This window comes from Jatropha curcas, chromosome 11, assembly GCF_041381405.1.
Source record: "Jatropha curcas cultivar XTBG-Jc1 chromosome 11, XTBG_Jcur_1.0, whole genome shotgun sequence".
In the NCBI taxonomy this organism is placed as follows: domain Eukaryota; kingdom Viridiplantae; phylum Streptophyta; class Magnoliopsida; order Malpighiales; family Euphorbiaceae; genus Jatropha; species Jatropha curcas.
Genome location: NC_143161.1, coordinates 262,492 through 287,132, shown reverse-complemented (window position 1 = coordinate 287,132; position 24,641 = coordinate 262,492). Strand labels below are relative to the sequence as shown.

Sequence of the window (24,641 nt, the reverse complement as noted above, 5' to 3'; positions counted from 1 at the left end):
AAGAAACCAACCAACCAAACCAAACCAAATAAAATAGAGAATGATTCATAATCTTTTTCTCAGTGAAGTTAAATATGAGAAGTATAAGCCCTTAGTTGCCAATATATAAAAAAGTGAGGATTCTTAAAGAAATAAACAAAAGAACTTTCGAAGCAGATGGACTCGTCTTAGGACCAAGAAATTGAATTTCATTGAAAAACCTCTTCTACTTCTCTTCAATTGTTCTGCTCTTCAATTTTCTCTGCTTTCGATCGACATTGTCATAAGCTTACCATAGCTCACTTCCTCCAAAGATCAAACCTTTGATCTTTGAATTCTGTGATTTCGGATTACACGAAACAATTAAGATATGATTAATCTACTGTACACAGTGATTTTCTCGGAGATGACGTTGATAATGGTGCTTATTTTCAAGACCCCATTAAGGAAGTTGGTGTTAATGGTTCTTGATCGGGTCAAACGCGGTCGCGGCCCAATCGTCGTAAAGACGGTGGCGGGAACGGTACTTGTGGTGTTGATATCAAGCGTGTATAGTATGATGAAGATCCAGAAGCGTTGGATCGATGAAGGTGCTGTCAATCCAACTGACCAGGTTCTCATGTCCGGTCACCTTCTTCAGGCTACTCTTATGGGTAATTCTTTAGTTACTGTTCCATTCATAAGAACAAATCACCTTTTATGATTGAACATTTTACAGATCCAATTTTTTTTTTTTTTTTTCCATTCATGGGAATTTAGTTATGTTGGTGCTTTAGAATGTGGTAATAGTAATGCTGTCTGAAGTGTGCATTTTTGTCTTTTAATTGTGATATTGGCCTGTCAGTTAGTTTCTTCGAGTTTTCACCTAATTGCATATGATAAAATGAGTTGTTTGGTAGAAGATTTTAGTTGAATAGCTGTTTCTTGGAAATAAAAATGTGATTTTTTTTTTTTTTTTTTTGTAAAACCCTTGATTTATCCGCTTAGGAGATCATAAAAATTTGACTTTAGAAATCTATCAGAGCTTTTATTGTTTCAAAATTTAAATTCTATGCACACATTTCCAATCTTTAGATTGTTATTGACTTGAATCAACTGGAGCCTGAATGATTTGATTTGCCAAATCTTGGAAAGGAAGGAAATAGGATCGTAATTCAACTTTCAGAAATATGATCTGTTGTTACAAATGGAGCTATTTTCTTTAGATGTACTAAGCTTTCTTTCCCCTGTTTCATCTCGATTGCTGCTAATAATTTTATGAGTTTTTCCATGTGCTGCGTAATTGTTTCCTCTCTTATTTATTTGGTCTTTTGAATAACCATTACATTTATCATATATGTTGCTTATATGATTATTGTTATCTCTTTTGTCATTCACGAGAAAAATTTTATTGGAGGGAGAAAACGTTTTTTTGGTAATGTATTTTTATCTTTCCTTATTCTGTTGAAATTCTTGTTGCTGCCTGTCCTTCAAGTATTTTGAGTTTCCTTTTCTCTTGCTGAATTATTGGTCCTTGGACCTGTAATAATGTAGATTTTACTACCTGCAGGATTCTGTCTTTTCCTTGCTCTAATGATAGACAGACTACATCATTATATTAGAGAACTTCGAATGCGGCGGAAGAGCATGGAGGCAATAAAGAAACAAAGTCGAGCTTTTGAGGATGGAAAAGTAGAGGAGAGTAAAGCCATGGAAGAAGAGATAACTACACTGCGAGCAAAACTTAAGCATCTGGAATCTGATCTGGAAATGAAGACAAAAGAGGCTCATGCTTCAGAAGCCAATGCAGTAGCACTAAAGAAGCAAGCTGAAGGATTCCTTCTCGAGTATGACCGATTACATGAGGAAAACCAAAATCTGCGGAACCAATTGCAATCTTTGGACTTGACATTATCACGATCGGGTAGCAAGAAGAATACTTGAGGAACCAAGCAGTTTTGCTAAATATTTGTTTATATTATTTACCTGAAAGTCTAAATGTGGGTTTTGTTGATTATAATTTTCTAATCTATGCAATGTTGTAAGTGTGAGCCCTGTGGGGAATGAAAGACATGCAAAATAGGAGAAAGGACAGAAATAGGTTTTCATTTTCTTTGTTCAATTCAAGAAGGGTTGAAGTTGAAATAGAATGGATCAATTTTATCAGGATGGATTGTGGCATACATTTTTAGGACAATTTAACTGAATATTATATGGTCAACTTCTTCTTCTTATTCTTCTTCTTCTTATTATTATTATTATTATTATCATCATCATTATTATTATTGTTTTCAATGAATGGTTCCGAAAGAGTAGTGCTGATCTGAAATCACTTGCACGATTCCAAGGAAACTGAAAGGTAAGGATTTGCACTTCATTAAGTAAAGCATAGTTCAAGTCCTTATTCTTTAATTATTAACGAGAGACAGCATGGGATCATTTTGGTAGAGAAACCTATCTATATTTAGTGCAGTGAGTAGCATCAAGCCAATTAAAACAAGAACTGAGAGTGCAGATAACAATAGCATCAAGCCAGATGCTGTGTGACCTTTTACCTCTTTTGCATATTCAGCAGAGGCAAGAGCTAGGACCGTCAATGAGAAAGAGTAAGCCCACCACGCGACGTTGAATTTTCTCATGGTTTTCTTGAAAAGAGATGGCCTACAAGCCTGTTAGGAAGTAGAAAATCAAAGTAAAATATCAACTTAATTGGTCCTAAACGGAAATGCTGTAATTTTGAATGTAAGTTGATTACCAGAGACATGAAAAGGAACAAAGAGAGAAAGAACAACATCTTTGATGTCATATCAAAAGTTCCAGAAATAGAATTCCAAGCTAAACTTGCCACGCTCGGTGCAGCGAAGAACAAGAAGAATGCAGGCCTCAGAATTGCAGGAAAAGAATAGCTTCCCGATAAACGCTGATAAAGTGTAACAAAGAGTACTAAGTAATGCACCATCCCAAGCGAGAACATACAAATTGCACCTTCTTTATGCTCTGCTTGTGCTGCTGCTATTGCAACAGCTAAGTTGGCTATCACAGACATCTGGCTAGTTGGATTTGCAAGAGCAGATAGGAACTTCTTTTCTGTCGTAAACCACTGTCCATACAGCTTTAAATCAAGGATCAGAATAGGAATAGCAAAGACCCAACAAAGAACAGGATAGAGATGGGCAGTGAAAGAAACAGGCACAGGCGATGATTTAAGCAAGAGAAGCCATGAAATCCAAGGAGCATAGAGGAAGTTAACTCCTATATGGTGCAAGAACTCTGCCTTTACCAAGTGAAAGTGAAAGAAACACTTAACAAGGTAAAGAAGGGAAAGGGAAAGTTGTGTTAGAATGGCAAGCCCCCATAGGGAGAGAAAAGCAGCGGAAGGAAACTTGCGAAACATTTGCCAGACTGTTGGTTGATTACTGTAAGACTCGGTCATTAGAATCTTCCATAGCAAAGCATGGCTGCTGAGAGATAGGCTTATTCTGAAATAGCCTGCATGCAGCCTTGTTAAGATTGATGATTCTGATGGTTTTGGACCACTTACAACCGAAGCCTTAATAATTATGACCTCACAAGGTGGTCCTCTACTACAATCTCTTTCTGCCATTGCCATAAAGTACATATGGAGTTAACAGCTTTGAGTATATGCAATCTGCCATTGCATTGGTGTAACTATATATTGGTAGCTTAGGGGGCAAATGACCCCTGACTTATAGGGGCCTTTTTTCTTTATAAAAGTTAGGGCTTTGTTTAGGATTGCAATTAGAAATGCCTATGTAAACCTACAAATTAGGTAATTAAAGGTAATGCTCTTTGAGGACTGATAATGGAAGGAAAAACTAGTTTATTTGGACTTAAGCACCTAAATGAATATGAATACTGCCCCACTCTGTATTAGAGATAGGGTTTGTCGGTGCTTTAACAAATACAGTATATATAGAATATTTCTTTAAGTGGTGGATGTGAAGTACTCAAGTTAGGTACATCTTAGGTCATTGGTTCTAAAATTTGGATTAGACCAATCAGAAGCTTAGTGCTTGGAGGAAATCGGATAAAGAGGAGCCAACTTATGACATGGCTTTGCATTTGATGGAATTTTCATACTTGTCCACTAATCATCAAGTTGGGAAAAGCTGCCCACAAACCAATTTCATTATATTCATCGGATTTTCTAACACTCCTGTTGATTTTAGGTAATCCTGATAACATGTTAGAAAAAGAAAAAGAAAAATTATGCAAGAATTGCAATGTAGAAGTAGAACACTGAAATGGTATTTCCTTCTTGTCAAAAATTAACTCATTTGTACAAGAACAATGAACACCCATAGGTAATATTTTATGAATAGTAGCATCGTTAGTGTTAAATGTGGTCAGCCCACCAATGGTTGATATCAGCTCGTCGTGGCTCGAATTAATAGAAACATATTCCCCACCTAAAGTATAACTATTACCCATTTCTTGATTGGCATCTACGAAGCTGCCAAACTTTTCTTGGGTGCTATCTTTTCCTCTTACGGTAATCCAATTGTCATCGCTTTCCCAATTTGGTACTCGGGGCTGGGTTTGGGCCAACTTGCTGATTCTTTCTATTGGAGAATGTGGATTTCCTTTGCTTTTATGGGTCCATTTCCAAGTTGTCTCCACCTCCTCATTTGGGTCCCATAAGGACAATTCTTGGTGCTCCAATACGCTTGTTGGACTATCCACATTAATCTCCTTCAAAACACTTGTTGGACTGTCCACATTAAAACCCTCCTCTGCAATAAAAGAATGGTTAAGTAGCTCACTGGCTGACCATCTCTCCACTGGATCTCTCTTCAAGCACTTGCTTATAAAATCTTTGCCTTGCTTCGACATAAAGCTTGGAATTTCTGGCATACTTTTATCTGAAAACCCAATTTGATATATGGCCGAAACTGGATCCGAGATATTGGTCCACGGAGCTCTTCCGGTGGCCATTTCCACAACCGCACACCCAAGAGCCCACACGTCAGCAGGGAATCCCTGGTGTTCACCACGCGCCACCTCAGGTGCCATGTAGATAGGAGTACCGGCAATAGTAGTTCTCGCCGTGGCAGAGCAAAACTGATCAACCCGTCTAGCACAACCAAAATCAGCAAGTTTTGGCCCATCACTAGTGACCAGAATATTGTGACATTTAATGTCACTATGTATTATCCCATTAGAATGAAGGTGGTGAAGCCCTAACAATATTTCTCGAGTGTATGATCTAATGATGCCTTCTTCAAGACACCCTCCACGGAGGCGAATCGCATCAGTAAGTGTCCCTGCAGGTGCGTATTCCAAGAAGATATTGTAGAAGAGCTTACCATATTCTTCAGTGACTTCGAATCCTTTGTATGCTATAATTTGAGGGCACGGCCTTAATGTAAAGAGAATACTTTGCTCCTTCTGCAAGAACTCTGATTGTGAGAGTTCAGCTGATTTAACAGCAAAAGCCTGATCGGACTCGTCGACGGTAGCAATTGAGACGGTGGCCGTCGAGCCTCGGCCAATGATTTGGCCTCTAGTCCAGCCCATTTTGGATAAATGAGGAAGAAAGGAGCGAAGGATTTAAAGAAAGCTTCGGTTAGGCATATTAGTTAGGTAAAATATTATACATATACACACACAACGATTAGTATGTTTTGTGCTTTTTCGGAAGCTTTGTTTTATAGCCAATGGGCGGCCGCCGTTTCTTTCTCTCTCTAAAGGAGAGAGTTCCAAGTGGCAAAAGGAGTGTGGTTTGAAAGCTTTTGGCCAGACTTGTGGGCGGTTGCTTAATGGCCAATGCTTAATTAGCTTAAGTATGAATTATACTACCCCACGTGCCAGCACGTGCGGAATGTGCATAGAATGTAGTGACATATTTATTGACATGCCATATGAGGATGGGATACAATGGATGTAGTACCATTTGTAAGGGATATTCCAAAGTTTATGTATGTGGGTTAGGAGTAAGTTTGCATGTACAAGTCTAGTTTTATGCCTTAATTTACATGACTTGGACTTTTAAGTCTAATTAGAAAATGTAAACTTATGCAAGTAAATCTCCTCCCATGATTTGATATCTTGAACTTGTACACAATTTAGTTACACGAACGGAGCTTCATTAATTACCTTCGATAATTTAAGGGATTCTATTAAATTATTCGTTCCCTTAACGGTCAAACGAGAGACTAATCCTTTTTAAATTTAAAAGCCAAGATCACTAGAGTGAATTTAATGCGCTTCAATCACTAAATCAAGCTATTTTGAATAAGTAATTTCTTAATCTAATAAATGAAGTTAGCACTATTTTTAGAGATATTGATTAAAAAGTGCCAAACCCATAAAAACTAACATAAAGATAGACTAGTACTTGTTGTTCTAGGATTGTAGGCGAAGCATTCAAGAGGAATATTGTATTGATTAATAAAAAAGAGGAAAAAGGTAAAAATGAAAGGATTACATATTTTAGATGATTAATAATAATAATAATAATAATAATAATAATAATAATAAGAGAACACCTTGAAATTGTAAGTTGCAGCTAACTCCAAGAAAGCCAATAGAACAAACCAAACCAAAAGTGTTGGAAGTAGTTGTAAAAACAGAAAAGTGAAAGCCAGCCAACAAACTAGAGTAGCCATTTTCCAACTCACATTCTCACACCAAACCTTCTTTCTTTGTTCTTTACACACTCATCTTATGTTCCTTTTGAGCACAGTTAGGGGCTTTGGGCGGCTCTTTTGATGGTATCTATGGATGCGTACCTTTCAAGTAACACTACCATTTTCAGTTTCGTGTGGCTATACCACCATTTTCTTGGCTTCTATTCCTTTCATTTCTTCGGTTCAGTAAAAGTTATAGGACCCCACATTTTCTTTTCTTTCCCTTTTTCCCAAATTTGTTGCCTGTTTCTCAGCATCAATCCTTTGAATTGTGGTTCAAAAGTGACATAAAAGGATTAAGTTTTAAGCTTATTCCTCAAAGAAAGCAATTCTACTAAATAACTTGTATTAGCATTACATTCATATCCGTCGTCATGTATATATATTTACACAGTTGACCTTGTTTTTGTAGTAATATGCATGAATCCTTGTACTTGGAAGTTGGAAGTTAGGAACTATAATTCGAAGCCAAGTTGTACCTCGTCCCTTAATTATTTCACTACCTTCCTTTTTAATCAACAATTAGAAAATCTTCAAGTTTTCTCTCTACTGAAAGAAATACCAACATTGAAATGGCAGACTTCCAACTTAAGGTCTTTAGATTATTTCTTGCCAAAAAAACAAACTCCCCTGATGACAGATTGGAGGAGAGCAAATGTTTTTTTTTTTTAATTCTCCTGTTGTTCATTATCGGTGTTGATAAAGGGCGCCACAAATCACTCAAATTGCCAAATATAATTCAAACTGATTCAAAAGTTATTGATTTGATTTAATTTATAATTTGTTAAAAACCAAAATATTAGTTTAGTTTGCAGTTTGAAGTTGAAAGCTAAAATGTGCATTTAGATTAGTTAAATTATTTTTATTTTTACTAAATTATGTATTATGTTAATAAATTAGTAACAGTTTGTTTTCAATATAAAGCTAATTTTTTTTTATTATTTTCTTCTTACTTTTTCAAACCACCAACCAAACCAAACCTTAACCTTATATGAATTGATTTAAATACCCTTCATAATCCTCATGTTGGTAGTATAATTTAGGATTGTGAAAGAGTTGCTTGTAATTTGTGTTGTGTCAAAAAGTTGGCAAATCAGGTTTCTCATTCCTTATCAAGGGCTTCGTTTTCTTTGTGCGATGGATATATGTATATATATAGGATTTAGTTCCCTTTCGTTCTTGCTTGATGTAATTCAATTTCATAAGATTATCATTCTTTTTTACAAAAATAATAATAATAATAATAATAATAACAATTTAATTCGATTTGAGTATACAATAATGATGTATTTGGTGAATCAAATTATTTATATAATTATAAATTCTCCAACAGTAACTGACAAGAAATTTCACATTTGAAAGATATTAAAAGCTAAGCTAACGACACAGCTGGAACTGTCCACATCACTCATCTCTAGAAGGATGGATTATGGTTGGAGATTTCTACATATTCTACACAGTAGAGACCCAACTTAGTCGTCACCTGCTCACAATTTAAGCTCAGTAGATAAATTACCCATAACCAAGAGGTGAAGCGCATCATTTTCTTGAACTAAAATCCGCTTATCCACACAAGACATAAAAAATATTTACAAGCAAACATTCGCCTCTTACGCCAGGCCCAACACCACTATAAAGTTTCCAGGAACTACACCATTTTTGAAAGGCACATATATTACATATGCTGGTAGTACACAGGAGTCGGAATTGTGTGGAAGGGAAACCTCTACGCTGCTTCTGCAAATCCAACTCTGTTATTGCCAAAATCGAACACAGTGTGGTAGCGACCCATGAAAATATCTCCCAAGATCCTGAACCATAATAACCAATGGTTAGAACAGAACGAGCCATAGGATCAGTCGAGGGTATGATCATTGATAGTAAAGATGAATAAGTATCGATTACCAAAGAGGTCCACGAGGAGGAGGCACATCCAAACCAGTAAACCCGCTAATGCACTGAGCTGCCGAACCCTCGCCCACCTTGAGAATGTACTGATCACCACCCACAGAAAATGCCATAAGAGCAATGAATTAATATGCAAACTAAATGAACAAAGAGATTTGATATTTAATTCAAAATAACATTTGATAGCAATAGCAGAAAATTTCCAATGACAAACCTCCTCTGGGGTGAGTTCAAAAAGCTTTCCTGCTATTGTGAAGGAAATAATAGGCATTGAAGAGAGACTTCCGCAGTCCACAGCTGACTGCCCCAGTGGGCTTGGAATTCGATCACAGAGCTGAAAGATGTAATATAACAATCAGCAAGAGAAGCATATCCCAAGCAATCAGTAAATAAAGTGTTGCACATGTAATTTCACATTGCTGGCATAGTTCTATAATTATTAATAGACGTATCATGTTAAGTTTGAATAAAAAAGAGAGAGAGATGTATCTTGAATTTCTTTAACCTCATTGACATAGTTCAGTATACGATCTTGCGTCTGATTCTGCCTCAGCTGGTTCTGCATCCAAACAACTGTCATCTCACAGGCAGAGCACATAGCATCACGAGCAATACCAGATGACTTATCATTTCTCTCATCAACCACACTCTGAATGCCCATGCTATTAAGCACAATTTCAAACAAATAAATTAATCACCAACTAAACTTTTTCCAGTAACAACAGGCAGAGGTATAAAGGTTAATGACTTGCAGCGAAAGAGAGAAGGTTCTGAGAGGAACAAAAACAAGAAGAAAGCAAAAGAACAACATGCTTAGGAACTGACCTAACACCATGTGTCCCATCAAATGTGCACAATCCAACTTGTGAGCAGATTTTCTTTGGCTGAACCTGTCAATACAAGCAGAACCATGGGTGAACCCTCTGCAGAAGCTACATTGGACCTTTTTTTTTTCTATTTGTTATTATTTTCCTTCCTTTTATTTCAAGCAAAAAATGAGGATCATAAAAGAACTACTAACAGAGTTACAGTTTTCACCTCCATGAGAAGCAAATCCATTATGGTTTGTCCATATTGAGCAACAACAGCTTTGCACTCCTGGCTAACAACTCCAGTAGCACCAATAGCTTGATTTATCATGGTAACCACAGTCTACAAACAAAAAGAGTCAAGCAGCCCAAATATTTAAAGGATAAGCAAAATCAACATTCAATAGCATAGAAATGAATCCACAACAGTGCAAAGTTCTAAACTGTTCATAAGCGATAAGTGTCTGAATTTCAAATCTCAAAGTCTGTGTGCCAAGATTAGATGATTGCAATAGAAGGGGCTAAATCCTTGTACAAAATGATTAATAATAAACTAGTTCTTATTCATCCATTCAATCTGGGACCATCCACATAACTATCAGATAACAACTTTGTGATTGTGATCACAAGCAAATTTAGGGATAGAGGTATTAGGGTACCTAAATAATACGCTAGCAAATCATGTTAAATAAGAAATCAAGCATCCAACAGGACAAATAAAATTTAAAGCAAGTGTTCATACCGTTGGACCTGCCAACAAGGAAGTTCCAGAGTCCGCAATTGCCGAGCAACTTCCAGCACAATACCCTGCTCATAGTTAGCTTAACTAGTTAGAACCAAACGATGAAAGACCAGATATTTGGAAGAGAAAGCAAATGGGCATTATCCACATTAACATATGCATTATATCAAATCACACAGCTTTTTACTACTACAACAGTTTTAGTTTATTCTGAAAATTGTATGTGTAGAGGGTACATACCAGTTGGTTTGTCACCAATAAGGATATCACCCATTTCAAACTATCAAAAAAAAAAAAAAAAAAAAAAAAGGCATAATTAAACAAAATTAGAAAATAATTGAAGAATACACATGCAACCTTTATTAGGCGCAACAATTGAACAGGCAATGACCAGCCAACCTGCCAATAGCCTTTTTGTGTTACAGGAACATATGTATGCTTGCCCTTGTAATGATTTGGGTCCACACCACCAAATACAATTTCACCTCCTTCTTCTTCCTCTGTATTGCGGTTAAGCCAAAAGGAAAACACCGGTTCCTTGATAAGGCCTTGTTTAATCATGTTGTACCTGCAAGCCATGCAAGTGCCTCAACTAAAATACAAAAACAAGAAAAAACTTAAACAACCAAATAAAATAAAAACACAAGGCACATACCAGACTGGCACAGCATTTCCAACAGAAATTTCTCGAAACCCAAGTCCAAGTATACCATCAAATTTGGCTGCCAAAAATGTGACACCAGGCTCCGAAGTTGCCTCAATAAATTCCTGAAAAAGATTTATCCCAGAATTAAAACAGGGACGTAGACAGGGAATATAAAACAGCCGAGAGAACAGGGTAGAAATCAAAAGTAGGTCTAAGAAAATAAGAGAGGGAAGCATAAGATTACCTGATCTTTTACAACCAGGTTACCCACTCTGACATTGTCATAACTAAAGAAACCTGAAATAGCTCCGCTACCATACTGAATTTCAGCAGATTTCCCTGCATAATTAATCATGCCAGATAAATTGAAAATGGTTCAAAAATCTGCGTACAGCATGTAATTGGGTGGGTTTGACTAACAATAACACAAGAATGAACGGGGCTTAAGAATTATATTGATGGATCACATATGCACACTTCCTACATTAATTAGGACAATTAACTCCAGAGCAAACTAGAAATTTGAGTTTAATCATTCCCTTTCTTTATTTTTCTGTTTAGAAAATAAAGAAAAACTATGTTTGTACTCAAGTAAGCAAATATCTCATAAAATAGTGAATTTTATGGTTAACTTCAAATTGCCTAACATGACATGAATAAATTAAAACTACACAATAAATTTAAAATCAAGCTAAAATTTGTGCAAATGATACGAACACTTTGCAAGTTTGCAACTAATTGCAGGAAAAAGCATACCATTCTGCCTGTAGGTACTTGATTGGCTTGACTTGTACTTGGAGTGAAAGTAACAAGCAATCTATACAGCAAAACAAATCCATAAATTTGTTGTGCATAATTAAGAAAGTTCATCTGATATGCACTCAAATGATAAATACATAAAACTCACAGATAAAAAACATTTGGACGACGGCACCCACAAATTGGAGCTACCGGTGTCAAAGATAACAGTGAATTTCTGAGGAGGAGTACCAACGTCAATCTCACCATAATACTGAGCATCCATGTAATTCTTCAATGCAACAATATCAAGATCCTCAGAGTCTCCCAAATTACCCCGAAGACCATACTTCCTCACAGAAGCCCTCGATGCCTCTTTTGACTCAAGCTGGGCTGCAATTCTGCTGTTTTGATCCAATTTAATCTTTTTCAAGCCAATTCTAACCAACCCATCATTGGGCACTGAGTACACCAAGGAAAACAGCAGGGCGGGCAGAAACAGAGAAAATGCCAGTGGTTTCAAGTTGATTCCCATGTTTACCTACAGTTTGGATATTTTGCTGAGTTTCCAAGTTTTAAAAGGTATCATATAAACAAAGAGGGAGCTAATATCATTAACCACGAGGCCTGACAACCACTTTAGCAGGGCACACCTAGATTGTTTCAGTTAATCGAGGTCACCTTTAACTTTTACTTAAAAAATAAAATAAAAATATAACAGAAAGAAAACAGTGACATGAAGGGAAATAGTGAAAATTAAATCATTAAACGTAATATTCCTACAAATCATTATTCAATTGGAATAAAACAGAGTAGCAGACAATCAAAATCCTGAACGAAATCCTCTTATTTATGTGCAGGTCCTTACCAAAGGAAAACCTCCACTCCAATTAGCAGTAGTCCATAATAACAACAACACTAACAAATTTTATCCTAGCACCAAAACAGAACCCTTAGATTTATCCTAATGTTATACCAGTTGTCGTTTGGTTGTTCAGGTTACAGCCTACGTGTGGCTAGATGTATAAAAGACCACCCAGGCACCTAACATGTTGTCGTATAACCGTTCATGACTTCATGCTCCATAGGTTGTGTGTACAAATTCCTGAAGACTACATGCCGGGTCGTCTACATTTGTTTAAAAACTAAAACTAATACTTCAATAATAATAATCAAACGACGTTCATCTGATAAGTACATAGACGACAGTATATCACTGCTTTGGACGACTGGTCGTCTACGAAAAAATTAAACGAGTAACTAAGTATCTCTAAGATCAACAGCAATAGATTCTTCGGGAAAAAAAGAATCAACAGCAACAGTAAAGGAGTAATTGAGTATCCTTTTTGATTTCCTTATGAACAACAAAATCTTCAAACAAAGCAGATTACATTAGACACTAATGAAAGAAAACCGAACCAAATAGTCAGTCATTACCACTAAACTTCAAGACTACCACCTTAACGCATGGTGGCATGCGTTTATTTCAAGACAAAACAAAAAGAAAAAGCTAGCCGAAAACCCATTCTAAAGCTAGAACAGCCAAAAATCGAGAAATAGAGATCAAACAATATTGAGCAAAATAATAAACGAATTAGATATATATGAGCAGACATTACTCACAGGTAGATTGTCGAAGACGAGAAAACCGAAGAGAGAATGAAGGAGAATGCCACAACAGAGGTGAATATATAGAATAGAACGCTGAGCGAGAGAGAAGGTGAGTGGGGGGTGGGGGCTTGAGGGCAACCTGTCACCTCCATAAGACCCACAGGGCCCAGCTCAGCTTCCCTTGTAAATGTTGTTTTATTATCTTAATCAGAGCTTTTAATCTAAACCGTCGAATACGCGAAACCGTCTGATTTGAACCGTTGATCAAGGATAAAGCGCTCCCAGACGCACGATATTCTTGTTTTATTAGCGTTTCATTTTGGGATTGTTAAAACAGGATAGAATATGATTCCTTATTTTAGCTAAAAATATGTTAAAACTCATCATGGCCGTTGATATTGTAACAGATGCTGATGGAATAGTCAGAGGCACAAGTCTCGTGACGCGGGATTTTTTAAATGATGAGCTAACGTGTCAACAAAGTATGCAATGTGGTGTGCCTTAGCACGCGACGCTATATGACATGACCCCTCCGCCCTCTCTTCTCTTATGAGCCAAGTGAAGAAGGGGTATGTAATAATAGAGGAGGCGTGAGTATGATGCAACAAACTGCATAAAGGAAGGTGCTTGCCTAGAAGCAAGTTGTGCTGTGTTGTGCCGCATCTCATTAAAATGATGTCAAAGCAAAGCAGCTATGATTGGTTGTTGAGTACAAGGAACATATGATTCATTATCATTAATCAACACACACAGGTAAGGCTAAAAATGGTATATACATAAAGTAAGCTTGAGCCTTAGATGAGTTTTGGCCCAACTTATTCCAAGCCCATTCACTTGCATAGATTTTCAGCTGTTACTCACTTGCTTGCATTAATGGGCCACGGCCCATTATTATGCTATATTTTCTAAACCACGGCCCAATAGTTCTCTTCATTTACATGGCGGCAATGGCTGATTAACTCCTCATCACTTGGGAGGCCGGGTAGTTTGTTTTGCTTTAGATATTATATTGGTAAAACTACTGTGTTAGAAGCCTTGCTGGGATAATATTGGCAATATTACCAAGTTATTCTCATTTACTTATTAAAAATAATAGTTTTACCAGTTATTTGACTCTGATTTCAATCGGCTAATCTTTTTCTTTGAGATGATATTCATTTTAGATTTATTCCTATTTTCGAGAAGTAAATCATCTTGCGAATTGATTTGCTATTTTCTGCTTCTTTGCATTTAGGTTTATATATCTTGAACCATCTTCCTTAATTTGGAGATATGTGATTTTCCTTGCTTTATAATAGCTAGTCGAGTCATTTCTTTTTTTCATAAAAAAATAAATAAAAACATGTATTTATCCAAGTACATGTATGCTAACGTAAACAATTTTCGCAAATCCTTCTATAATTATAATTCTAGATGACGATTATTATGTGCTTTGTCATATAAGTAATATGAAACCCAATAAAAGAAGAGGATAGACAATTGGAATAATCATTCACGAGTGTCCGAAATCACCAATCACATGAAAGCATGTGCTCAAAACAAACGGTAAAGTCGAAGAAGGGCAGATTAAAAGATTATTGTACGGTAGATCACGTACGGTGCGACCACAAAGTTCCACGTTGGATTATTCGTATTTTTCTAATAATAATTAAATGAGGATGACGTTATCATTTCAATCAAAATAAGTCAACAATCTTTAATGGATATTCATGATCCACGAAACTTCCACCCAACGTTTTCTTTATATTATTTTTCCAAATTGAATATCGAAAAAGACTGTATAATTGTTAATTTGTATTATGAAAAAAATAATAATTCAATCATATTGTTTGAAAACAACTTTCACCCGTTTCCGGTTACCTTCATTATACTCCAACTATTTTACGTGTCAAATGGTGATAGCCGTATTTCTTGACCGCTAAGAACACCATATTCGTTGGCTTTTCTTTTTCTTTCCTTTTGAACTTTTCTTTTCTAATTTTCCATGGTTGATACTCAGACAAATAGCTAAATAATTCAAAAATAAAAAAATAAAAAAAAAAAAAGCAAGAGAGGAGTAGCATCAATTGGCACATTGAACTTGATTTTATCCTTTCTTGTATTTCCTTAACAATTAGAAAGTTATTCAAAATGAAATAATAACAAAGAATTTAATTTTTTTTGTGTTCTAACCTCTTCCCCCCCCCCCCAACTAAGAACAAAAAAATATGAACAGCTCATCTCATCTCATTCTTATCCCCAACAAAGAACAAAAAGAACTAAACAAAAATATAAAAGAACTGAAACCAAGAAACTGTAACAGAAAAAAAAAGGGATAAAAATAGAGACTGGACCCTAGTTTCTGTTGCTTGTGTTGTTGCCATTGCTATTATTGTTGGTGGCAGCCGTGGAGTTGCCATTAGCACCACCAATAATGGAAGTGATAGCAGCTGCAAGTGCTGCAGTGAAGTTGGGATCGGCGGTGATGGCAGCCGTGGCAGCACTGACTGTGTCAACTAATGAAGGCGGCTGCTGTGATGAGTGCAATAGTTGGGGTTGAGATTGATGGTGTAATTGTGAGGAACCCATTTCCTGAGACAACTGGAGACCAGAGAATTTTGATTGGTTGTAAAGGGCTTGTCCAAATACCTGAGGCAATTGTGGGCCTGCAAAGTTGTTCTGTGATTGGCCTCCAAATGGGACTTGAAAATGGGTTGGAGGTCTTTGCGCTTGTAGTGGATTTGGGTTGTGGGTAAGGTCTAATGTTACAGTTGGAAATGGAGCTGAAGCCGAAATCGTTGCCATACTTGATGAGCATGGAAGGATTGCTCTTGCTAGTAAACTTGGGTTCATTATGCCATCCGCACTGGACATTGATCCAGAAAGTAACATACTTGCAGCTGCTGTTGTTGTTGATGCCATTGCCATGGCAGCTGGAGGCAAAGGGTGGTTGTGATTGCCTTCATAGGTTGTTATCAAGATTGTTCTGTCCTCCGCACATCGTTGAACCTATAAATTAAGTACCCAAATTTAGTTTTAGTTCACTTAAAGCTATGAAATGGAAATGAAGAGATGAAAAATGAAAGCAAAACATACTTGTTTGCGAACTGGACAACCAACTGCCATGGTGCATCTATAGTAAGCCCTAGGACATGGATTTCCTTTAGCCATCTTTTGTCCATACTTTCTCCATTGGCATCCATCTGTTATCTAGTTAATTAATCAATCAAACAACACAATTAATTAAAAAAATTCGGTTTAATAGTTTAATAAGAAAGACTGACTAGCTAGGCTAATTAAATATATACATACCATAGGTGCCTCTGATCGGGCTCGAACTGAGACACGGGCTTTTCTCATGGTAGCCTCAGTGGATTGATCAATACCCTTATTAGCTGAAGAATTCAATTTTTGAAGCTTGTTTGGATTCCAACCTTGAGATTCTGACTCTGGGCTTTCTTCTCTACCGATTCTTTTGCCATCTCTAAAACTAGAATTCTCCTGATCATATGAACCCATCTCAAGTTTGCCATTATTTCTGACCGATGCTGCATCTATATTGGTCTGAGGTGTGCTTGAACGAGTCCTCTCATCAGAGGAAGAATTAGATATCTCATCTGCCTCAGCTGAAGGCCCAAGATCCAAGAATTGTCTTGGCACCACCTCATGCTTCTTTTCATCAGGCTTTCCTTGAACAACCTGAATTGTTATGTTATAATTCAATTAGCCAGCGCTATAAAAGAACTGCTATCAATAGTATTATAAAATGAATTAGTCTACAAACCTCGTTTTCTTGGGCAGCTTCAGTTCCAAGATTATGTCTTTGCTGTTGCATTAGAGCTGCAAGGTGCATCTGTAAAGCATTGTAATTGTTGGTCACTTGACTAAGCATGTCTCTCAACCTTTGATTTTCTGAATTCATTCTTTGGAGCTCTACTTGCAATTGGGCCAGCTGCAAAAAATCAATCAAATCCTTTAATAAGCTAGTTAAAGAATCAATTTTTTTGAATGGTTTCAATTTTCCGTGTTTCTTGATGATATTTCCCTACCTCGCTTTTGGATCGTTTATCATCAACATCCGATGATACTCCATCATCCACAGTTGATTGATCACTTCCAGTGGTGAGGAGGTGCAAACCAGTCTGTATTTAGAAATACAAATTGCATTAATTAATTCTATTTCCGTAATATACCTGAATAGAAAATATAAAATAGAAAAAACAGAAATGAAAATTACAATTGAATTAAAAATCTTACATTTACATCGGCACTGGACCTTGGAGCGGCTTCGCCATAAGAATTCTCCTTCTTGACAGTGACGCTTGTGGCTTTAGAATCATCATTATCGTTATCATTATTAGTATTGTCTCCAATAGGCCTAGTCTTCTTATCCGAAAAGAAATCGACTTCACCTACAACCACCCGGTCATCATCGTCCGGCGAGTGAGAAGGGCGATCGTCCCTAGCAGGAAGGTTGACCGGGAAGGGAAACATCCGAACGGAGTCAGACATGTCAAAGGTACGCTTATTAATCTTGTGAAAAGAGTCTACTACTAGAGAGGGGGCGTTAGAGAAGAAAGTGAGAGGAGGATCAGAATCGAGGGTGAGACCCCATCCTTTGTCCATAAATGAGCTACAGATTGAGAGAGATGAGAAGGAAACGGAGACCGAGAGCTGAGAGAAAGAGAGAGAAAAGGAAAGGAGGTGTGCTATGTGTGAGAAGTCTGTGAAGTCTTTTACCGGTGCAATTGGGTCGGCTATAAAAAGGGTTGGACGTAGACCAAAATTAGATTAGATTTTGATTTCTGAATTCTGATAAACTGATGGGATCTTCCTCGGTTGCGTCAGACGGTGCGTCAGATGGCCAGCTGGCTGTGGGTCCGGATCCCCTCAGTGAGAACCAATATAAATGGATTACCCGCTTAAAGGCCCATGTCCTTTTCAACAACGCTGTTGTAATCCTTGTAGTTTATAAAACGATTAAAACAAGATTAACCTTTTATCAATTTTCAAAATAATTATACTTATTTAATGGAGGTAAAAAAAATATATGATTGAAAATTAATAATTAATTTTTTATAGTAATAAGTGAAATGAAATAAATTAAATTAAAAAATATCAAATTTAACGGAGGGAATATATTAATTTTATAGACGTTTTGATTATTGAAATTTAATATTCCAATGAAAAATTATTTTTAATAAAATAATTAAAGAAATATTGAATAATCTTGTTTGAATGACAACAATAATTTTCTAAAAAAATTTAAGATGATTATTATTAAAATAATGAAAAATTTAAAAAAAAAACTATAATTAGGAGAAACTCTAGTTAAAATAACGGACATACTCCATTATATGGTCATAGTTATTTCTTAAAAACAATTATATAAATTTGAGTATTGTAAATAATAGTATAATTTCTTAAAAACTGTTAGTAATAAAGTAAATTAAGTAAGAGTATATTAAAGAATTAAAAAATCAATTATAGTCTTAAATAATCTACCTTTAAATTAGTATAATTTAATATAAATGAAAAAAATAAATTTCAAAATATAAATCGTTTTGAATATTTTAAAGAGTAATTAAATAAACCATAGTTACGGTTTGGATATAAGTTGTGAGGTTGATTTAATTATTGGTATTACGGTTATTTTGGTTAATCCCATGTGATTAAGGAGTTGATGACCTTTTGAATTCGGGTATTTGGGTGGATAGTACTTGAATTTGAAATAAAGAAACTGTTTGGTTGATTGGAAAGAGAAAGCAGTAGAGAGAATAAGTGAAAGAAGAGGGTGGGGGTTGGGTTGGGTTTCGTTTCGTCTACAAATCGTCAAGAAAGAGTTTGACTCACTCCCAAATCAAATGCCCAAAGAAAAAAGGAAAAGAAAGAAATGAATCCACCGTCCCGAATAGCGCGCCGCGTTCCACGTGACGAAATACAAAAGAAAAAGGACATTATTGAAATAAATTAAAATAAAATAAGAGGGAAGAGAGGGGCCGAGTCAACGAATTTGACGGCCCGGGTAAGGAGTTTATGACTGGAGATCGGGCTGGGCAGCGGCCTAGTCTATGGGTATGGCCCCACGTTTGGGTTTACAGTTTAGACATCACGTTTCAGATCTCGTCTCTCCGGTAACCATGTTGACTGTTTACACGTGGGACCGAGTCGCTTGCTTTGACTTTTTAGCATTTCTTTTTCATTTGTTCTGATCTGACTGCTATATATGATTAGCTAAACTCTTATTCCGCCATGTATTTATAATCGTATTTATACATTTCACCAAAGTATCGAAATAGAATTAGTCACAAAATTATATAATTTTATTCTGTAAAACAATTATACATAAGGAAAAGAAACAAAACAAAACACGTGAGTCAGAGAAAGGAAAAGGGGGCAGTTGCAGATGCAATTATGGTGAAATGAAATTAGGTGGAGTCAAAATCTTGATTAGTTAATGAATCCAAAGCTTTCATTTCTTTTGATTTTCAACTTGTAGTGACGTACTTTTCTTTTACTTCCATCCATCCATCCATAGTTTCATTCCAACATGGGTGAGGTTAGAGACAAACAGTGGTGGTTCTAAACTTGGAAAACAACTATGCTAATCTAGCTTCCTTTATTTACCTTGACTATCATCCCCCATTTGTCTTTTCAAGAAATTTCAACATCATACCTTTCAGAAAGTGAAAAACATATCACTCTTATTGCCATTTTTTGACTATTAGGCCCTAGCTCTCAGTAATGGATCGTGCAACTTAAAAAAAACAATTCCATTACTGTTAGGATTAGGATTTAGTTACTTGTTAATCCGAATTATATTTCATTTTCTGTTCATGCATGTAAAAAAAGTACTTTTACTCTTTGTTGACAAACAGATTATTATAGATTGGAGTGTAGACATTCCTTTAGAGATGGACATAAAAGTGCAACACGAGCATTTTAATTGTGTGAAGTAAGGTTCTATAATATTTTAATGGTTTGATTTTCAGAACTTAATCTGTGATCCCAAGGTTTTATTTTCGGTTCAGATCCCAGTGGGATGAGATAAACAATTTGTAGTTCATTGCTAGGATGAATAAAGATTATTTATTTTAATTTAATACAGAGCCAATATGAATTTCTTTTAGGTTTTTCACTTTCTGATATTTTGACAGATAGAAAAAGAAATTCATCTGGGACAGTCAACTGGTAATATGTATGGCTTTCTTTTATATATATTCAAATATCAACGACACTACATGTGTTGTTCTTCAACTGTCCATATTAGCAGGACTGCATTGCAGCTGTATTTTTATAAAAAGAATCATTCTTTTTTTCTTGTGGGTATCGTCTAATTATTCCCTAAATTTGGGTATTAGCTGCTTATTTAATTAAGGGATTATATTATATATATTCAAAGGAAGCAGCCAAGGAAGGAACAATATGTGTACGCAAATTATATAAAAACACAAAATGTCAATACCCATTCGATTAAACAATCAAGATTTTCAAACTAAAGAGAAAAACAAAATCAACATAGAAGAAAAAGACAGAGTTGACTAGGATTTCCGATGACCAATATAGATACCTCCCCACGTGGCTTACTTGCATGACGTAGAAATTTGGTGTGAGGTTAGGTTTTGACAGCTCGGAACCATGGAAAAAAAAAAAATGGTTGCAGGCTGCTTCAAGACCATTTATACAACAGCCATCACTCAAACGGCACTGGGACAAACATGTTTGCGTGTTGGTGCTACCCACATCTTGATACGTTTCACACTCTCCATTATTCTTTTCTTTTTTTAACATTTTCCTATATTCTTCTCTCTGCTGCTAAAAATGATTCACCCTTTACCATTTTCTTCAAGATGGTTAGGTTTCTTTAAAGAAAAACGCCGTTTATATATATATTAAGGTGAATAAGCAAATGGGTACGTACTTAAATTGATTTCTATTTGTTCAAAAAAAGAAAAAACCTTCTTATTCCAGTGGGATTTAGCTTACTTTGATTATTTTGCTTCCATAGTTCAAAGGGAATTCTCTTAATTTCAAACGTTAAATTAATACCCACAAAAAGGAAGATGATAGCTAGCCATATATTTTAAGTAAAATTTCGAAATATTAATTAATTCTTATAAAGAATTAAAATCGTAAAAGGAACCCATCACTCATTGTCAAAGAAACAGCAAACCAGTTCCTGGTTTTAGTCCACTTATGGCTGTGCTTTTCGTAGCATTATATATATACAACAAAAATTTATTGGTCCCTGCAACTTGAAACGTAGCTTTTTGTTGATGATCTGCTGACGCATTATGACTTGAATTTCTAATAACTGAGGCAAAGTGGTATGGCTTATGCCTTTCTTTAAAATGGGTAGTTGGCATTTATCAAGTGCCTTATGCCTATATTAATTGGTCCTCAGGTTAGTTGGCTCCCAATCAATTAACCATACGACTATTATAAGACCTGATCACCGACTGCTAATTTAAGACGTCACGATGTAAACAAAGATATAAAAAGACAAATACTTGGGATTTTGCATAGAAAAACTTAAAAACATGATCACATCATCTTTGATTTGACCATAAATTATGAATTATTTTTTAGTTACTTTCTCTCCCTTGTTGATGTGGAAATGGTAGAAAATATTATTATTATTATTATGAGATACAAATGAAAGAAAAAATGTAATGAAAAAAAAGAAAGAAATAAAGCTGTTGTAAACGTAATGAAAAAATGAAATGGGGGCAGCGGAGGCGAAGGAAGGAAACCTCCAATCAAAAGTGAGTGGACTGTGGGGGCACGTCTCCTTTGTCGGCCGAATAGAAAAAAGCACGAGAAAGCTGAACCAAAAAGTTGAAAATTGGAAGTACGGTACGTTGGACCGTCAAAATTAAGGAATGGCGTTCGACTACTACTCATTGGTAGACGAAGTTGTAAGTAGTATCCCAGGATATTACCTTTCATACTATCCTAGACCGAGCTTCGCGTTAAGGCAGAATTTGAAAAGGGAAAAACAAAAAAAAGGTTGATGTTATGGTCTTCAATTCATGCATGCATGTTGTGGTTGGTCTTGTTTATTAATTATATATGAGTATCGGATTCATTTTCAAAGTTGCATTAATGAATAAGACTTGAGAGTTCACATTTCATAACGTTAACTACAATCCTTTTTCAACTTGTCTTCAATTTTCCACTATAGCAGCCATACCCGTGAACGGAGTTTTGGATAACAATTATTGACCATGTTTTTTGGACAAGGACAGCCATGACCCTCCTCCCGTTCCACGGATTAAACGGTTAATCAAATCAAATGAATTAATTCGGTTTTAATTTATTTGAATATATTTTTATGATATCTGAATTTAAAATTTAAATCGACTTTTTTTAATTTGAATTCGGTTATTTCGAATCCAACTAATTATTTTGGGATTAAAAATAAATTCTATTATATATATATATATAATAACTGTACAAAAAATTAAAAACCAAATTTATTAGTAATTAAATTTTTAAAACAATTATCAGAATCCGATTAAATTGATTTGATTTGATTCAATTTATAATTAAAAAATGAGAATTGCTCGCACGAATCCCAAACAAATCCATTGGTACGGTATGAAGCCCATGATTACAAAAATAGTGAACATTGAAATGAAATGGCTGCAGCCACGAACTTATTACTTCGAAAGGCCCAATAAAACCCAATTTATTAGAAAGTAGACCAAATTGGGTTTTCTGTTGGAGCTCAAGGCTTGGTGTCTGTATATATCCAAGAAAGAGCAAAACCAAAGATAGAAGAACCGAACTAAAGCTTCAGCATTGATAGAACTCACATGCCCGTCAATCATTAACTTGTCCAATATTCTCCTCTCTAGAATTAACCTTCTAAAAGAAATCATTAAAGCAAAAGCAGTAAAGCACTATGAAATCAGAGAGTATATGTAAAAGACTGCAAAGGAAAAAGAGAAAAGAGAAAAAGAACACAAAAGAAACGCTTAGAGATTCCATCTGCCTCACTCATTAACCCTTCACTTTATTCATTTCATCTTGCACCTACTATATCCTTAAACTGCTCACCATTATGGGATAATTAATTGCTCATTGAAACATTCCATAAAATATCTTTACAATGGGTTCTCTCTTCATCTCTTGCAAAACCATATCAGAAAATAATCTTCTGTCATGTTTTTGTATTTATCATTCTTTGTGTTTCCTGTTTGTCTTACTTACTCTACCTTTTTTTAGCCTTACAACAGCTCAAGCCAGCCATTGCAGAACCTCTTGTGGCACTATTCCAATAAACTATCCATTTGGTATCGATGATGGATGTGGCAGCCCTTATTATAGACATATACTTGTTTGCACTGATTCAGGAAATCTCGAGGTTCGAACGCCTTCCGGTAGATACCAAGTACGCAGCATCAGCTACTCTGATCCCCATATCATAGTCACTGATAAATTCATGTGGAAATGTGAAGATGGCAATCAGTTTAGGGCAACTAGGCCTTTTAGCCTTGATACAAGCACACATTTCACACTTTCCTCTCAAAATGATTATCTTTTCTTCAACTGCAGCGAAGAAAATGTGATTGTTGAGCCAAAGCCTATCTTCTGCGAGCGGTTTCCTGATCAGTGTGATTCCACATGTGATAGTGCAAGTTATCTTTGCAGGCATTTGCCAGGATGTGCTACTGCATTGGGCACCAGTTCTTGCTGCTCTTATTCCCCTAAAGCAACTGAATCTTTACGGCTTATGCTCAAGTATTGTGCCAGTTATACAAGCATCTATTGGAGAAACAATGGTGCAAATTCTCCTTATGATCAAGTCCCTGAATATGGGATTAGGATTGATTTTGACATTCCAGTGACTACGAGTTGCCTCGAGTGTCAAGACATGACCAAAGGAGGTGGAACTTGTGGATTTAACACACAATCACAGAATTTCTTGTGTATGTGTAACGATAGAAATACAACCACTTATTGCAACGGTATGTTTGTTTAATTTTAATTAAGGCTTTCATTTGGAAATGCAACTTGTTACTTTCTGTCTCATTAAAAGACATCGGTACTAATTTGCAGATCGAGGCACTTCTAGGCAGCACAGCAGTGCAGGAGCCATTGCAGGTCTAGCATATTTTTACTTTTATGGTTTATTTCAATTTCTTTTATTTTTGATCTATCATATCCAATTTGAATAAATTAGGATTAATATATATATATATATATATATATATATATAGAAAGATAGGGATAAATTTTATTACTGTGGTTGCAGGCACTGTAACTGGAGTTTCAGCTGCTGGGGCCTTAGGAATTGGTGCTGGCATATGGTATTGGAAAAAGGTTAGAGCTAAAGCACCAGTAACATGTGGGGTTCAGAGCAATGAAAACAGGCTCTTCTGATTAAGGAAACCCATTAACTAAAGCAAATGCCAATACTTTTGTCTTTTCTTATTTTTTGAATTGCTTTTTTAGCTCTTTATTAGTTAACAAGCCTCCTTAATTAGTTAAATAGTTATGGTGTAATTTCTTTACTCATACATTGTTCTCGTCGGGTTTATAATTAATATACGATGTAATTTCTTTATTCATGGATTGCTCACATCGTCATCGCT

The 24,641-nt window shown here is 35.8% G+C and overlaps 6 protein-coding genes across 6 annotated transcripts; 2 read left to right on the top strand and 4 right to left on the bottom strand.

The window, feature by feature from the left end:
* The first annotated feature begins 200 nt into the window (after nucleotides 1-200).
* On the top strand, nucleotides 201-2,124 carry LOC105649311 (B-cell receptor-associated protein 31-like protein). The gene is made up of 2 exons (XM_012235927.4): nucleotides 201-632; nucleotides 1,529-2,124. Exons 1-2 carry the CDS (start codon nucleotides 350-352, stop codon nucleotides 1,900-1,902), a joined length of 657 nt encoding a protein of 218 aa, XP_012091317.1. The 5' UTR covers nucleotides 201-349; the 3' UTR covers nucleotides 1,903-2,124.
* Nucleotides 2,125-2,311: 187 nt separating this feature from the next.
* Nucleotides 2,312-3,651, bottom strand: SLAH1 (SLAC1 homolog 1). Its single transcript, XM_012236975.4, has 2 exons — nucleotides 2,714-3,651; nucleotides 2,312-2,627 (listed from the first exon to the last, which is right to left on the bottom strand). The coding sequence occupies exons 1-2, from the start codon at nucleotides 3,575-3,577 to the stop codon at nucleotides 2,367-2,369; spliced, it is 1,125 nt and encodes a 374-aa protein (XP_012092365.2). The 5' UTR covers nucleotides 3,578-3,651; the 3' UTR covers nucleotides 2,312-2,366.
* A 387-nt stretch (nucleotides 3,652-4,038) lies between these two features.
* On the bottom strand, nucleotides 4,039-5,580 carry LOC105650089 (mitogen-activated protein kinase kinase kinase 18). The gene has a single exon (XM_012236974.4). The coding sequence runs from the start codon at nucleotides 5,494-5,496 to the stop codon at nucleotides 4,054-4,056; it is 1,443 nt and encodes a 480-aa protein (XP_012092364.1). The 5' UTR covers nucleotides 5,497-5,580; the 3' UTR covers nucleotides 4,039-4,053.
* A 2,315-nt stretch (nucleotides 5,581-7,895) lies between these two features.
* Nucleotides 7,896-13,230, bottom strand: LOC105649310 (aspartic proteinase). The gene is made up of 14 exons (XM_012235925.4): nucleotides 13,075-13,230; nucleotides 11,621-11,992; nucleotides 11,470-11,530; nucleotides 10,958-11,052; nucleotides 10,723-10,835; nucleotides 10,467-10,635; nucleotides 10,308-10,347; nucleotides 10,068-10,132; nucleotides 9,555-9,668; nucleotides 9,342-9,406; nucleotides 9,022-9,178; nucleotides 8,731-8,850; nucleotides 8,514-8,602; nucleotides 7,896-8,419 (listed from the first exon to the last, which is right to left on the bottom strand). The coding sequence occupies exons 2-14, from the start codon at nucleotides 11,984-11,986 to the stop codon at nucleotides 8,335-8,337; spliced, it is 1,539 nt and encodes a 512-aa protein (XP_012091315.1). The 5' UTR covers nucleotides 11,987-11,992; nucleotides 13,075-13,230; the 3' UTR covers nucleotides 7,896-8,334.
* Nucleotides 13,231-15,128: 1,898 nt separating this feature from the next.
* Nucleotides 15,129-17,798, bottom strand: LOC105649309 (putative WRKY transcription factor 31). Its single transcript, XM_089716290.1, has 6 exons — nucleotides 17,299-17,798; nucleotides 17,091-17,183; nucleotides 16,826-16,993; nucleotides 16,354-16,740; nucleotides 16,138-16,251; nucleotides 15,129-16,050 (listed from the first exon to the last, which is right to left on the bottom strand). Exons 1-6 carry the CDS (start codon nucleotides 17,665-17,667, stop codon nucleotides 15,397-15,399), a joined length of 1,785 nt encoding a protein of 594 aa, XP_089572416.1. The 5' UTR covers nucleotides 17,668-17,798; the 3' UTR covers nucleotides 15,129-15,396.
* A 5,192-nt stretch (nucleotides 17,799-22,990) lies between these two features.
* LOC105649308 (wall-associated receptor kinase galacturonan-binding protein) lies at nucleotides 22,991-24,617 on the top strand. The gene is made up of 3 exons (XM_012235923.4): nucleotides 22,991-24,014; nucleotides 24,106-24,150; nucleotides 24,302-24,617. Exons 1-3 carry the CDS (start codon nucleotides 23,156-23,158, stop codon nucleotides 24,427-24,429), a joined length of 1,032 nt encoding a protein of 343 aa, XP_012091313.1. The 5' UTR covers nucleotides 22,991-23,155; the 3' UTR covers nucleotides 24,430-24,617.
* Nucleotides 24,618-24,641: the final 24 nt, after the last annotated feature.